The sequence below is a fragment of the Capsicum annuum genome, chromosome 2, assembly GCF_002878395.1.
Source record: "Capsicum annuum cultivar UCD-10X-F1 chromosome 2, UCD10Xv1.1, whole genome shotgun sequence".
Lineage (NCBI taxonomy): Eukaryota > Viridiplantae > Streptophyta > Magnoliopsida > Solanales > Solanaceae > Capsicum > Capsicum annuum.
In genome coordinates, this window is record NC_061112.1 from 134,443,567 (window position 1) to 134,459,630 (window position 16,064).

Sequence of the window (16,064 nt, forward strand, 5' to 3'; positions counted from 1 at the left end):
TATCACACCGTGTAACGCGTAAGACTAAAGGTGGAAATTGGCTATTCACCTCATAAATTTATTAGTTTATTATTTTTTAATTTAAATATTTGACATTCGAAATTTATCACATGACCAATCAAGATTCCTTCCCTCCAAATCCCTCCAAATTAGTAAATTTTCATTTTAATCCTTATGATATTGGACACACTCCTTTAACCTTCAATTAATTGAATTTCATGTTTTTCGTCCTTTTATGCAGGAAATATGTTATGTATTGGATCATTTGAAGAACTATATTAATGTCAAATACGGGTTGACAATACAAGTTTAACATAACATATGTAATTCAATGACAAATAATTAAAATTATAATATATCAATAACTGAAGGACCAAAAGTTTAATTAACGCATCTATTTTATGTTTTTCAACTGAAACCTCTTATTATAGTTGGAGATATTCAATCACCAGCTTATAACTGGATTACATCGTGATGAAACGATGTATAATTTGCTGTCTTCGAAACTTCAGTTAATTTGTTAATATGGATTATTCATGGTTTCCTTTTTTTAACATTTTTATAATCCAGGAATTCATTCCAGTTGCATGTGAAAGAGGGTCACAGGTGCTTAGTCCTTCTCACTTCACAATATCTTTTGTCCACTCTCACTGACAAACAAACTCACAAGCCTTTCATACTTCTCTCTCCTTTCCCTCCTATTCTTTTTTCCCTCCCAACTGAACAAGGGAAAGAAGAAAAAGTTTCATTTTCTTTTCAAGAAACAACACTATGAGGGAGAAGAACAATGTTCATTACTCTCTCATGCTCACTGTTATTCTTGTGTGTGTTAGTACTTTACCAAGTGTATATGGTGACAACCCTTATAGGTATTACACCTGGAAAATCACTTATGGTGATATTTATCCTCTGGGGGTCAAACAACAGGTATATATATAATTCTTCTTAATGTATGTTTCTTGAAGTTTCTTGGATTTTCGCTAAGGCGATTCAACGCTATGGTTTTTTGACAATGGTTGTGGTTGTGGCAGGGGATCTTGATAAATGGGCAGTTTCCAGGGCCACAGATTGACTGTGTAACAAATGACAATTTGATTATCAGTGTCTATAACTACTTGAATGAGCCTTTTCTCATATCTTGGTAAGATTTCAGTCCAGATTTTATCTTTTTTTTCTTACACAATCCACTGTTAATGTCATTAAGATATAAAAAAAAAAGGTACAATCTTTTGGCTGTTATGCAATGTGATTGCCATTTCTAGATACAAAAAACTTCTTTTTGATGCAGATCTGTTCTATATTTTTCCTCTTATATAAGTTCATAACAGTCAAATGTCTTTTGACAAAACCATTTTCGTTTCAAATGTAGCTTCAATATTATGTTAGTTTTTGTACCTCATTTCTTCTTTTGCTTATTAACGACTTTGTATTCTGTTATTCCTAATATGACAGTATAATACTATGGTAAAGTTGTAAAGTCCGCATCATTATTGTAGCAAAAGAATACAACTTTTTGCAAAAAGCTAAACGGTGTCCTTGGAATGACAAAAGTTGGATAGGTAAGGATGAGAACCTTCAATCTTATAAAGGTCTCGGGTTCAAACCTTGGAATAAACGAAGTTCCTGATTAATAGAGACCAAATTTTCCTTAAGTGGGTTATGTACGACTAGAATCTGGATTAATTATGATTAAAAGGAAATAGGGTAGGGATTTGTCTGTACGTACGTAAGGAGGAGTAATGTGCTTTTTGGTCTAGTTTACAACTGAGATATGAGCTGTAGGAATTAGACTTGTTTAATCATTTAGATGCTGGTCTGGTCCATGTGAGTAGGTCCTGCTCCTGTTATCTCCTTTTATATTGAGTTCTCAAACATAGCTTTCATGTCTTCTTTTGGAACTTAGGATCGTTTGGCACGAGATAAGGATAATAATTTCAAAATAAAATGCAGCCAATGTTTTATTAGAGATATTAATTAATTTCAAGATTATTTATTTTGCTATTTATACTAAAATGATCAAATTAGTTATCTCCTGTAAATGATGAAATTCATTCCGTACCAAATGAGCCCTTAATGTCTTACTGGGAGACATGGAATTAATATGGCATGGGAGATCTTTGATACATCAACGAAACACACTGCCCACGTGCTAGATCTATAGATCTCTGACATGAACTATTACTAAATTTTTTATCCCAATTTTTATATGTGGAATACAATGAGCCACACCTTTGATAACAGAGAGAAAGTGGCATGTCTTTCTGTAGGGCCAAAGGGATGTACATTTTATTACTTAGGTCGAATAACAAAGGCTAGTGAAGTCTAATTCCACCAGACTGCGTAATGAGCCAATGACTAATCCACGCTGCATACCAAAGGAATCTTTCAAGGATATATTGTAGACCTTAATTAAAATAAATAGTACTACTAATAAACAACAAAATTTCTTTTTTTGATATTTTAAATTATTAGGTGTGGTTGTTCGTGTATCAATATGGTACCAGAGGTGTTTGATTTGAGTGTCAACAGTAAAAGATTTACTCATGGTTCACGGAAAAAAAGACTTACAATAATTTGAATTTTTAGATAATGTTCAAACGGTTCAACACGATACAATCTCGCATGTAGAAAGCACTATAGGCACGTTGCAACAGAGAGGAAATAGAAGTAGACGAAAGAAAATTTTAAGATTTATTGCAGGAGGAGCTGAATTGGATAAAATATAAGCTGATAGAGTTCATCTTAGCTCCTTTCATTTACACTATATTTCTTGATGCATAGGTTAGTCTTGAAGTGTACTTTAGATTGAATTGGCAGAACAAATTAGAATGGTTTATCTAAGTAGCAACCCTTAATGACATAACAATCATTTATCTATCTTCTTCATAGAGTAGTCAGCACTAAAAAAAGAATGATTTAATTGGTATTGGTTCTGACAATTAAAATTTGTTGACAATTGTTTCAGGAATGGTATACAACAAAGGAGGAACTCATGGCAAGATGGAGTTTATGGCACAACTTGTCCAATTCTACCTGGGAAAAACTTCACTTACACCCTCCAAGCAAAAGACCAGATAGGTAGTTATTTCTACTTCCCATCACTTGGAATGCACAAGGCAGCAGGGGGTTATGGTGCCATCAGAGTCTATAGCCGTCCTCGAATTCCAGTACCTTTTGCACAACCTGCTCAGGATTTCACCGTACTAGCTGGAGACTTGTACAAGAGAAGTCACAGGGTGAGTTCCGTCTGTTTGGCTTAACAGTCATGTTTGTTGTATTCTTTCAAAGTTTAATTGAATGATTTTGGTGCTAAATTTACGTGGGGATTTAATTCTTGCAGCAACTGAAGTACATTTTAGATAGTGGTCATGATCTTCCGTTACCTGATGGTCTTATTATCAATGGCCGTGGATGGAATGGATACACATTTACGGTTAATCAGGGTAATTTGCTAACTTGTCTGGTTACGAAGATCTTGCTTTTATTGTGCTTCATCTTTGTAACATTTTCAACTCAATGTGCAGGTAAGACATATAGGTTCAGGATATCTAACGTGGGGATTGCAACATCAATTAATTTCAGAATTCAAGGACATACGATGAAGCTGGTTGAAGTTGAGGGATCACATACACTCCAAACAACCTACACTTCACTTGACATCCATCTAGGACAGTCTTATTCAGTTTTAGTCACTGCTAATCAACCTCCAAAGGACTACTATGTCGTGGTCTCTTCACGCTTCACCAGACGAGTGCTAACCACCACTGCTGTTCTTCACTACAGCAACTCATGGACAAAAGTCTCTGGACCTCTCCCTGGAGGGCCTACTACTCAAATCAATTGGTCCATTTACCAGGCCAGATCTATACGGTAACACATCAGTCTTTTGTCTAATTCTCCTGTTGTAATTTAAACCTTATTTTTCTTTACTGATCACATAGGTGAATAAAAGAGAAAATGACCCATGATTCACTAAGTAGTATCACTTTCATTCTGAAACTGAAAAATCTCCATTTGTTGATTGTCAAATCAGTTGGAATCTAACGGCAAGTGGACCAAGGCCTAATCCTCAAGGTTCCTATCATTATGGATTGATCAAGCCTTCACGCACAATCATGCTTGCCAACTCTGCTCCATATATAAATGGCAAACAGAGATATGCAGTCAACAGTGTGTCCTACACTGATCCAGACACCCCACTAAAGCTGGCTGATTACTTCAACATTGGAGGAGTTTACAACCTTGGTAGCATCTCTGACCAGCCCTACAATGGAAATGCCTACATTGGAACCCCTGTTATGGCTGCTAACTTCAGATCTTACATTGAGATCATTTTCCAAAATTGGGAGAACACTGTCCAATCATGGCACATAGATGGCTATTCTTTCTTTGTAGTCGGGTATGCCATCTCTTTATCATTACACTTATCAAAAAATCTCATTAACTACAGAAATATTGAGTTACATGTTTAGTCCTCTTGATTCTTTATTTTTTGTGAATGAACAGTATGGATGGTGGACAATGGACTCCAGCAAGTAGATCGCGCTACAACTTAAGGGACACGGTTGCACGTTGCACCACTCAGGTCTGTCCAAACACATAATCTCAACTTTGTTTGACGCTCATCCTTAAACTTATGTTCCAATTTGTTTGTTTGATGTAAATTCAGGTGTACCCCAAGTCATGGACCGCAATATACATGGCATTAGACAATGTAGGAATGTGGAACATAAGGTCTGAGAATTGGTCGAGGAGGTACTTGGGTCAGCAATTCTACTTAAGAGTTTACTCCCCAGCAAATTCTTGGAGAGATGAACTTCCAATACCAAAGAATGCTCTTCTTTGTGGCAAAGCTAGAGGTCGCCACACTAGGCCTCTTTGAAACACTAATAGTTCTAGCTAGTTTTCTGTCACGAGAGGGTGACCGGCGTATATCAACGTAAACTATGGGAAAGATTTAATCTGGGAAGAGTTAAGAAGCTGAGTTTGAGCTACTGATTTTTAGCCTCTTCTTTTCTTTCTATGTGATTTATGTATCCTGTTTTTAATTGTTGGAATTGATCATTCCACATTTCATTTTTTGTTCCAAACTTTATGGTTAAATGCCAAGTAGAGCAGCAAGAAATAACTTCTTTTGGTGGTTCTTACACTTTTCACTCTACTTTACCATTTTCAATTCCCTCCAATATGACTTTCTTCGGCTATTTCTTCAAGTTCCAATTTTATCTCTCAAATTATTGATAAACATTGTCCTATTCTATTAAGGTAAGTTCATTTTATAATTAATGCATATTATCTTTTTCATATAAGTTCTTATATGTAATTTATTTTTGATATTTTTTTTTCACATTCTTCAACGTTTTTTATTTTTGGGGTTTTTTATTTATTTTTGTGTGTTGAAATTTCTGGGACATTTTTTTCCACATTATTCTGTGTTGTGATTTTTTTTTTTAAATTCTTCGACATTTTTCAACCTTCTGCTTTTTGAGTTTTTTTAGAATTTTTATTTCTTTTTTTTTTGTGTTGAAATTTGTAAAGTTACGCAATAATGACGGAACATATACATGTAGTAGTTGAAAACACAGTGAGAAGTACTTGTTTAATGGTGACTTTTGTGAGGCGGGTGGGTAAAAGATACTAGGAGTATGTAATATGAATTATTTTAAAGTTGAAAATTTGCTGGTGGAGTAGGGTGAGGTTGAGGTGCCCATTGTGATATTTTGGTATATTACTACTATATACATTAATGCTAATACTTTTTCTGTATTTATTTTCTAATTTTCATTTCATAAGTTTTTTTGAATATGTATGAATTTTGAAGTTCAATTTTAGGAAAAATTACCTAAAATCACAACATAACTATCTAAACTTTTAAAAATCTCCTCACTTTTTAAAAATTACTTAAATCTCAACATTTCATATTTTTTACTATTTCTGAGATACAAGTTAACCGTATATGTATCTGATGTATATATCTATTGTGATACAAGTTAATCACATTAGAGGTCAAATGTTGAGATTTTAGGAGATTTTGAAAGATGTTGAAATTTTTAATAATTAATGGTAAACATGCCGGTATATATGTAAAATTTACTTAATTTTATATACATACTAGCAGGTAAAGATTGTTTATGCGCTATATGGTCACGGAAAAGATGTTTAGAAATAATCATCCCCAAAAAAGTGATATTAAAAACAACAGTACAATTTATGTATCATAATAGGGGGGCCGTTTGCTGGTTATGAGAAATGTCCAGGTAATAGTTATGCAGGGATCAGGATTTAGTTATTTCATCTTCTATCTTTTATTTTCTCATAATTTATATATATATATATATTAATTATGTGGAATTTTTAAATTAAAAATCAAACACCTACAAAAATTACTAACGAACAACCCCTAAGCATATGTGACTTGATAACCTAAAAGTACTTGCACTAACCATTCACAAAATATGAACCCTAAATTAAAATTTTCGAGATATACCCTGTATAAAAATTAATATAGAATACACGTGTGTGTCAAAAAACTAGCAATATATATATTTGAAAGAGTAGCAGAATCTGCGAGGTTATAAATTTATAGTTTTTGTTTTATTGTTCAAAATCCTACCATATTTTATTATTATTAATTAAGAAATAAGTTGTGGTATATTGTTTCTCGATTTTTTTAATCCAAAAATGATATTTAACGGGGAGAAAAAGATTCAACAAGACTTTGCATTCATAAAAACTTATCACGTATATCGTAAAAGTTAAAAATCAGCTGCGGGCTACATGATTTTTCGGCCACTTCAAGCTCTAATACAGATGGCGCTTTTGCCATTCCCCTGTTACTATTCCTATTCAAATATAGTCGAATAAGTTGATACTCGCACTCGAAAATATACTACTTTTTCCCCTTTAAATTTAACTCTATTCTTTCCCTCCATCCCACTTTTTTTTTTTTTTTTTCTTTTTTCACGACGGAAAAGTTTCTTAGATCAGTAAAATGGAAGCAATTTTTTTTTAAAAAACGAGTAATTTGTTTGTATTGGACTTAGATTCTGAAATTCTTTCCGGTGAAAGTTTGTCCAAATTGCCAATGGTGAGGAACAATATTCCATGAAGTAGAAGTGCGATGGTCACTGCCTTTAACCCTGAAAGAGAGTGATTGACCTGTCAAAACGGCATTTGATTGCCAATTTTGACCCCAATTGCGGCTCAAGGGAATCCAGTTAGTCTTCGACCCTTTTACCCAAACCTTAATAATGTCTCCTGCACCGGCCACATTTGTGATCAAAACCAAGTTGAAGTAACGGAACCCATTCATTGTGAACCTTATTCCTCCTTGCTTGCGGCATGGTATCCTGACATTCACAAATATATGGTAAATATCTATTGGTATAAATAGAGCTGTCAATATGGTCACGCCGGTTGAGCCGGCTCGGCCCGGCTCAGCCTGAAATTTGATAGGGCTGACTACGATTTTTACAATAGTGAATTTAAGAAGGGCTTTTTAGTTCGGTTCATTGACCCGTGGAGCTTGAGCAATATTAGCTGGGCTGACCCATGAGCCAAATAAAAAATAATTAAAAAATAGAATATAGTACTAAAATTAAAAAAAGAGATCAAACTCAAAGTCTATTTGACCTATCATACATATTTAAATATTAAATATGTTTATAAAATATATAAATAATTAAAATACTAAATTTTTTAAGGAATCAAATATGTTTGATGAAGATAATATGGCAATGTGGAAAAGGCTATAACTCATAAGTGTCATGAGTATTTTTTTAGGAGCTCATTTTCACTTTTAATGGACCAAATATTGACTTTTTTTTTTGTATTTTATTGTGATCAATTAAAATAAAAATAAGTTATTATTATTTAGCTAGTTATATTATTACTAATTAACTGTTTTATTTGTTTTTCAACATCTTTATTTGGTTTGAATTTGGTGTCAAAAATTATTTAATTTTACAGATTATTTGAATTTTTCTATAAATTTGAAACGTGATTAACAAGTAGTAACTTCATTTAATATTATATTGTACGTATTTATGTAATTAACAATTTAAAATTTATATTAAGATTATAAAATAATATATTTTAAAAAGTAGGCTGACACGTGAGGGGCCCGCAGTCCACAGTGTGATGGGTTGGACTTGTTATTTTTTGACATGTTATGCTGATGGATCAACCCGACCTGACCCATTAAACTCCAAAACATGTGTGGACTAATTCGAATAAGCTCGACTAACTTGTGGACTAATCCGAATGAGCTGGACCGACCCATATTGATACCTCTAGATATCAAACACTGTCCTTTTAGGTAAAACAGTGTTCCAAGGCATTGTGCAAAATAAGCGTTTTCAAAACGGCAGTGCACATGGAAGTTATGAAAACGTTATTGTATAATTGGAGGTTATTGCCTTTGATAAACTCCAATCACCCTCTAAATTATCCTCCAAACTTTATATTTGAAAGAAAAAAATTGGAAATAACCATCTCCCAACCATCTTCTAAACTTTATATTTGGAGGGATCAATAATGTTTCTCCAAATTTGGAGATGCACTATTCATCTCATTTTACTTTTTAAATATTATATTATTATTTATATTATATAATATTTTATAAATTATATAAGATCATTAATTAATATAAGATCATTAATTAAGTTCTTAATATTCACATTTATTTTTAATGTAATGTTTTTATTATATTAATTACAATTATCATTAAATTAATTTATGCATATAATATATTATCTTAGTTCTATTATAATTTATACTCTAGTTATTTAAATATTTGGGGCAAAAAATAATTTTGTATTACCTGAAGATCTTGAAAAAGAATATGAATTTTATAGGGTCATTTTATATATAAAAGAATTTATTACATGAAATAATAATAATAATATATCAAAGAGAGAGAAGAAATTTCTTTTTGGATTGTAAAATAGAATTGTGGTGGGAGATGGTCTTAGTACAACGCCAATTAAAGTGAATAGCAATATTGTCCCATGGTGCACCATAGGGTTGTTCATGGTACGAACACCGTGATATTTCCCTTCCAATTTAAAGATTTTTCAAATAAGTTGGGAAAGTAGACGAACAAATGTGAAAGAGAAGAAAAAGTAGCCAAGGTGATGATGGTACATCGTTTCATGTACTGTTCCTATGCATCGGATGTCAGGGGTAAGTGCGTCAGAATTAGAAACTCCGTAGTAGTATATCTTTAACGCAATCTTAAATTAATTGAAGATATAGGTAACGTATTTAATTTTTTTTTAAATTTTATGATCTTGAAGATATCATTAGAAAAGTTAAAATTAAAAAGTCATTTTTGAAACTAGATTAAACAAATTGAAAGTAAATAAAGGAGTCTAAGAAGTGCGGTATAGTTAACTTACCGGCGGTAAGTAACGGGAACAATGCCAGCACGGTACTGGGCAATTTTGAGGAACATAGGCATGGCAAGATCAAAGTGAGAGCGAGGAGGGTTGCACCAGCCACCATTGTCATTGGACAACGCATAGTTTGGGGGGCAGAAATTGGTGGCTGTGATTAAAATGGAAGGGCTTCCAGGGAGACACCACTTCCAATGGGGATCATTTCTGCATTTGATCTCAAAGCAAGCTCCACAACTTAATCCATTATTAAACAAAGCAGTGCTTAGTGCTGCTGTGTTCACTCCGTACCCTTGGCTATACAAATTCCCGTAACCACACGCACCACCCATAGTTCCAGAAGCATCACTGCCACCATAAAATGTAGCATGAGCAGTTTGCCATGAACCACCGGAGTAAACTCCTGAGATTCTTGCTTCAACAACAAGAGAACCCAGCAAAACAAGAGCAAGAATAAAAGTGATGATGATACCCATTGATAGTTGAAGTTGAGGATTGACTCTTTTGAGGTTGAAAAAAATGAAGGGGAAGGCAGTACTACTTATGGAGGCAGGCGAAAAGAGAGAGAACAAATGAACGCAAATCTTCATTAATTATTATGTCTATGCATACTTTGGTCCTCCTCAATCAAAGGACATATTGGCGGAAAGAAAACTCTACTCTTTTAATTTGATTGGAATATTAAAAGGAAAAGATAGGTCCGCAGCACCGTAAATTAAGGGGAAGATTTAATGTTGGAAGAGTTAAGAAGCTGAGTTTGAGCTACTGACTTTTAGTCTCTTCTTATCTTTCTGAATGATTTATGTATCCTGTTTTTATTTGCTGGAATTGATGGAATTGTATCATTTCACATTTCATTCTTTGTTCCAAACATTAGGTTAAATGCCAAATAGATAAGCAAGAATAACTTCTTTTGGTGGTTCTTACATTTTTTATCACATTGCTCCTAGAGAATTGACAATGAACAAAAGTCTTAAAGTTGACAATACTTGTCCAATTCGATTAATTTATTGACTACCTGCTACTTCCCATCACAATTTATTGGGTGACTATCCATCAAAACTGAAAAAGAAATCACTAAATATATATAACCTTTTCACTGCTCCGGTCAAAATCCGATATGTTTTAGTCTTAAATTGGTAGGTGTTACTAAACGTTAAAAATCTTTTATGCATAATAATGGTAAATTCGGTATTCCAAACAAGGTTGTTATTATACACTACATGGTAACCTTATTGTTTCTTATACATATAAAGACTACACAAGAGTAGTTGGGCTTCGATTAGTGGCTCTTTATTTGGGGAAAAAGGACACTCTATAACACTTTTCAAAATAAATAGTCCAAGTTTGAAAACTTTTCAAAAAGTGGTCAGTCCGATATACTATTTTCGCTTTATAGTCATTTCCTAATTTGGGTCATTTTGGCCTACGTAATCCATATACAATCCATATATAATAGTGATACAGTATTCAACTTGGACAATTCGACCCTTTAAAAAATATTTTAATTTTTTTTTGCTTTAAATTTTTTAACTGATCAAATATTATGTTTTTTTTTAGAAATAATTATAAATTATATAAAAACAATATAACTGTTAAATAGAATATGTATCTATATAAGATATATGTATAGAAATTGTATAGTTCTATCAAATATGCACATGCATAAAATATATAGAAAAAATAAATAGAAAGTGTATGAAAATGTAATACCCCGAAAAATCCAAACCAATAGTAGAGCCATGTACCAAGCTCATGCATAGTACATCATGGTTCTTTTATAGTTTTATGATTAAGTTAGATGTCTATTAAGGCTTCAAATAACTCCCAGCGATCAGACGAATCAAAACATTCCTTACCGATTGAATTCTTGAGAAGGATATTGGTATAGTCAACTTCAAACGAGCATATCTCTCATTATAATTGAAATTTTTGAGCTCATGACCTATCAACAGATAGATAATTGAATTAGCTTTCCAACGATACCAATTTTGCCTAAATCTGGTATTGGAGCAAAGAGTTATTCCTATTTGACTCCAGCATGTCAGGCTGGAAACAGTGTGACGACATTCGTGGTAGCTTACCACATTTGTGACGCCCTACCATGAAGGTCGTCAGCCTTAGGCAGAATCTAGCTCTTGTGTGACGACATTCGTGGTAGCTTACCACATTTGTGACGCCCTACCACGAAGGTCGTCAGCCTTAGGCAGAATCCAGCTCCTGTATGACGACATTCGTGGTAGCTTACCACATTTGTGATGCCCTACCACGAAGGCCGTCATCCTTAGGCAGAAACTAGCTCCTGTGTGACGACATTCGTGGTAGCTTGCCACATTTGTGATGCCCTACCACGAAGGCCGTCAGCCTTACGAAGAAACCAGTTCCTAAGTGACGACATTCGTGGTAGCTTACCACATTTGTGACGCCCTACCACGAAGGTCGTCAGACTTAGGCAGAAACCATCAATTCCAGCTTCTGTGTGATGATATTTTTGATGGCTTACCACATTTTTGACGCCTCGTCATAAATGTCGTCAGCTATTATTTTCAGCAACTGGAAATTTATTTCATAAGGGTATTTTGGTCTTTTCCCTTCACTTTCCACAACTTATAACCCTCAAGGAACGAATTATCTTCCATTCTCTTTAGTTAAAATATCTCAAAAAGCTCTCTTATACACTTTCAACCACAAGATTAGGGTTTCCTCTCAAGATCATCTCCTCAGGAACAAGAACATTCTTTCCCAAAGGGGTTAAAACCTAGTCAAGAAAAATCAAGGGAAAGCCTAAGGATTTCTTCAGGAACCTTCAGAAACATTAGATCTCTTTCAAGATCAAGCTTTAAGGTATGCGTAGTGTTCATCTATGGATTCAATTCGTTCATAGAGTTCAAGAACCATGCTTTTAAATGTTGTAAACTTTTGTGGTGATATATACATGTACACATTGATGATTGTTGTTCAAGTTTCAAAATGATATCTAAGGATTTTTTTTATGAAATATATGTGATTGTTGGTTGAAAATCATAAACTTTGGGTGGGTTGAACTAATGCAAGTATGAAATCCACCTATGCCTTAAAGAATGCATGTAAGGTGTTTGATAAAATGCCTAGGATGTTAGAAGTTCATATTTACATAATTTCATGATATTTAAATGACAAGTCCATGTTAGCGATACACTTCAATATGAATGCCCATTCCATTTATATATTCTTATGGTGATGGCATGGAGTATGTATGATGATGGAAATATGAATTTTGTGTACGAATTATATCCATGCTTTCCCTACCATGTTTGAGGTGTTGATTAAATACATGAAGTATACTATTCCCTACTTATGATATAGCGAATTGTGGACTCCAATCTTGTGATCAAGTCATGTCATGTGTGTCAGTTTTCTTCTATCGAGTCCTGGGGGTATTCGTACCCGAAAAACATAGTTGTGTGCCTAGAGCCATGTCATGTTGTCATGATAATCTCAGTCAAGCCATAATCTATAGAACTCAGTCAGTCATGTGACTCAGGAAACCTCAGAAATCTCATGATCCCATTTAATTCTCAGATAATAGTACTACTCCGTCAGTCAATGGAAGTTAGTTAATCTGTCCATGTACAGTTAGTTGAATCATGTTTAGTCTCTTCAGATGGGAGTAGGAGTTAGCACCGAGTGAACACAAGGATGAGAACTCACCTGTATATGAGGGTGTGATTCTTAGCAATCATCCTTGCATTACAGAACTATGTAGCCAGCATAGGTTGAGACATCACAGCCTGTTATATGAGGGTAGATGAGGTGGCTTAACCTATTATATGAGGGTACTACCGTTCTCACTAGAGTTACCTGTTATATGAGGGTTGCTCACATGTTGTCCTTACCAGTGGAGCGGTATTGACACCTTTCCAGTCAGGGCAGAGATTGGACCCATCTTAGCCATAATGGCATATATGGGGCATGTTGGTTAAACAACTACCTCCCACAATTTTAGTATCAGTCTCAGTAAAAGAACTCAGACAATTCTTCAGATATCAGTATACCAGGACTATTAGATACGGTCATATTCAGTTATAGCACCGAACTCAGAGAGTTCAACCAGATTCAGGGCTATCAGTTACAGTCATCCATGTTATCAGAGCTACGGTTCCAGCCATGTATTAGCGTACAGATTTAGCCATCACGAACTCACAATCTTAGTTATTATGTATGTATGTTGTACTCTTACGTTCATATCAGTCAGTCAGTAGTATTATTCATGCATGTAAACCCTTTGCATTAGCCTACCTCACTCGTATACTCAGTACTCCAGTTGTACTGACATATTTGTGCTATGGTGCTTTCTTTTCATGTTACACCATACGTTCAGAGGCACGAGTCCCAGACTAGCAGTAGCAGTCGCATTCAACATACAGAGTTGCAGTGAGTCCTCTTCATTCGAGGACGACATTATTTGATTTATTCATTTATTTCTTCAGTCCAGTTTTACGGAGTTAGTTGGAGACATGTTCCTTCAACTCCTTATTTTAGACAGTACTTAGAGGTTTTCGGATTTACGCTCAGATTTAGCTTTCAGATTTAGTTTTTAGTTGTTTTGGGTATTTTTTTGCCCATATGGATGTTATATTATTTCAGTTGAACCTTATGGCCTATATGTTCATGTTTTCCGCATTAATATGTCATGAATTGCTGTATACAGGTACAAATATCATTCATGGGTTAGCTTGTGGTCCCTCGGGATCATAAGCACCGTGTAGCATTCTGGTTCAGAAAATCGAGGTGTTACAAAAAATTATATAATTGTTGTATAAAATATGTAAAAAAAAAATAGACTGGCACAACAGACTTCCAAGCAACAAGGAAAATAGATTCGGCGTGAACTTGAAGAGGATTTGGACAACAATGTCATGGGGAATATTGAAGGGAATAGGGAAAGTTCAACGAAGCTGTTGGAGAAGATAGGAACTCCGAAACAAAACACCTGGGAAGAAGCGATTAAGGAAACGCCAAAATCATGGGCGGATGAGGTTGAGGAGGCTACAGATTTGACAAACAGGGGATCTGTCTGGGATAACTTTGACCTATCGAAGCTTTCCAAGGCAGGGTTCAAGCTAGAATTTGTTGCTCAGGCGAACCAAGGGGACTTGAAATTCTATGAAATTGAAGTGGAAGACATTAACACTGATAAATGAATTTTAGAAACACGCCATAGTATGCTATGTATTAGGGGCTCACCCCCTTTTTCCGTCATGAATGGCTATATACAACGTCAATGGGGGAAGCATGGTATTAAAAAAGTCTCAATATTGAAAAATGGTATTGTTCTAGTGAGATTTGACTCGAGTAAGGGCAGGGAGGAGGTATTGCAAGGTGGGATATACCACTTTGACAATAAACCCCTAATTGTTAAAGCATGTCATCCAGACATGGAATTCACACGAGAAGAATTGTATATGGTTCCTATTTGGGTGAAGTTACCGAGGCTGAATTTCAAGTATTGAAGCCCGAAAGGTCTCAGTAAAATTGGAAGTTTAATAGGGAAGCCATTAATGGTGGACCACAACATTGAAAATAAATAGGGGTTGAGTTTTGCAAGGTTAGTGATTGAAGTGGAAATGAGAGGGAAGTTGCCGGATAAAGTATTGTTCAGGAATAAAAAAGGGGAACTGGTTGAGCAGAAAGTGCTTTATGATTGGAAGCCTACATTGTGTAATTACTGCAAGCAATATGGGCATGATGAGGATGTATGTAGAAAGAAAGATCCTCAACTCAATCCTAAAGATAAGGAGCCAAGGAAGAGAAATATACCTAAAAAAAGAGTCACACAGGAGCAAGGGACTCGCCAACCTGTGGAGGAGGATTTGAAGAGGAGTAAAGAGATAATGGTGAGTAAAATAAATGATAATAGTAGCATTGATGGTACAGGTCCCAGTGGAACAACAGGAATAACGTTGCTCGAAAACAAGCCCAGTGGAATAGTAGGAATAACGAGGCTAGAAAATAGAGGTAAAGCGTGGAGTATCCCAGGAAAATTATTGACCCCCAATAGACAAAAACAACAGGTGATGTCCAATGAAACAGAGGTAGCACAAAACTCATTCCAAGTCTTTGAGGTAATAGACAATGCTGTTCAGCTAACTGTTGATAGAAATGGGGGAGGTCCAGTGCCTCCCAAGCTTCATGAATAACATACTATGTTGGAATGTTAGGGGTTTGAATGCCCCTAACAAATAGAAGGAGGTCAAACTCCTATGTAGTGAAGAAAATGCAGGGTTGATGGGTCTAGTAGAGACTAAAGTAAAGGCCTGTAATGTGAATAAAGTAGTAACAAATATGTTTGGGGGCTGGAACTATGTCACAAATCATGTAGATCACTATAATGGAAGGGTGTGGCTCATGGAGGGCCGATTATTTCCAGGTGCAACTGACTACTAGCTGTGCACAAGCAATAACCTACAATGTGAAGAGTTATAAATTGAATAAGGAATATATGATGACTATAGTGTATGCCTTCAATACAAAGGAGGAAAGAAGAAATTTGTGGAGGTATTTAGAAGATGTGCACACAGGAAATGTAAAACCATGGATACTCATGGGTGACTTTAACTCAGTGCTACATGGAAAAGATAGAATTGGTAGGAATCCAGTATGCCTGACAGAGATAGGGGACTTCCAGAT

General features: G+C 34.9%; 2 protein-coding genes across 2 annotated transcripts; one reads left to right on the forward strand and one right to left on the reverse strand.

The window, feature by feature from the left end:
* The first annotated feature begins 507 nt into the window (after positions 1 to 507).
* Positions 508 to 5,149, forward strand: LOC107859597 (L-ascorbate oxidase homolog). Its single transcript, XM_016704649.2, has 8 exons — positions 508 to 927; positions 1,032 to 1,141; positions 2,966 to 3,236; positions 3,341 to 3,443; positions 3,525 to 3,870; positions 4,034 to 4,399; positions 4,507 to 4,585; positions 4,670 to 5,149. Exons 1-8 carry the CDS (start codon positions 772 to 774, stop codon positions 4,880 to 4,882), a joined length of 1,644 nt encoding a protein of 547 aa, XP_016560135.1. The 5' UTR covers positions 508 to 771; the 3' UTR covers positions 4,883 to 5,149.
* A 1,555-nt stretch (positions 5,150 to 6,704) lies between these two features.
* LOC107859598 (expansin-A4) lies at positions 6,705 to 10,140 on the reverse strand. The gene is made up of 2 exons (XM_016704650.2): positions 9,399 to 10,140; positions 6,705 to 7,349 (listed from the first exon to the last, which is right to left on the reverse strand). Exons 1-2 carry the CDS (start codon positions 9,983 to 9,985, stop codon positions 7,040 to 7,042), a joined length of 897 nt encoding a protein of 298 aa, XP_016560136.1. The 5' UTR covers positions 9,986 to 10,140; the 3' UTR covers positions 6,705 to 7,039.
* Between the last annotated feature and the right edge of the window lie 5,924 nt (positions 10,141 to 16,064).

Excerpts from the sequence above, each read along its gene's own strand:
- LOC107859598 (XM_016704650.2), bottom strand. The coding sequence starts at position 9,985 with ATGAAGATTTGCGTTCATTTGTTCTCTCTCTTTTCGCCTGCCTCCATA. Across the intron at positions 7,350-9,398 it reads GTTCCCGTTACTTACCGCCG|GATACCATGCCGCAAGCAAG; the intron begins GTAAGTTAACTA and ends TGTGAATGTCAG.
- LOC107859597 (XM_016704649.2), top strand. The coding sequence starts at position 772 with ATGAGGGAGAAGAACAATGTTCATTACTCTCTCATGCTCACTGTTATT. Across the intron at positions 1,142-2,965 it reads GAGCCTTTTCTCATATCTTG|GAATGGTATACAACAAAGGA; the intron begins GTAAGATTTCAG and ends CAATTGTTTCAG. Across the intron at positions 4,400-4,506 it reads TATTCTTTCTTTGTAGTCGG|TATGGATGGTGGACAATGGA; the intron begins GTATGCCATCTC and ends GTGAATGAACAG.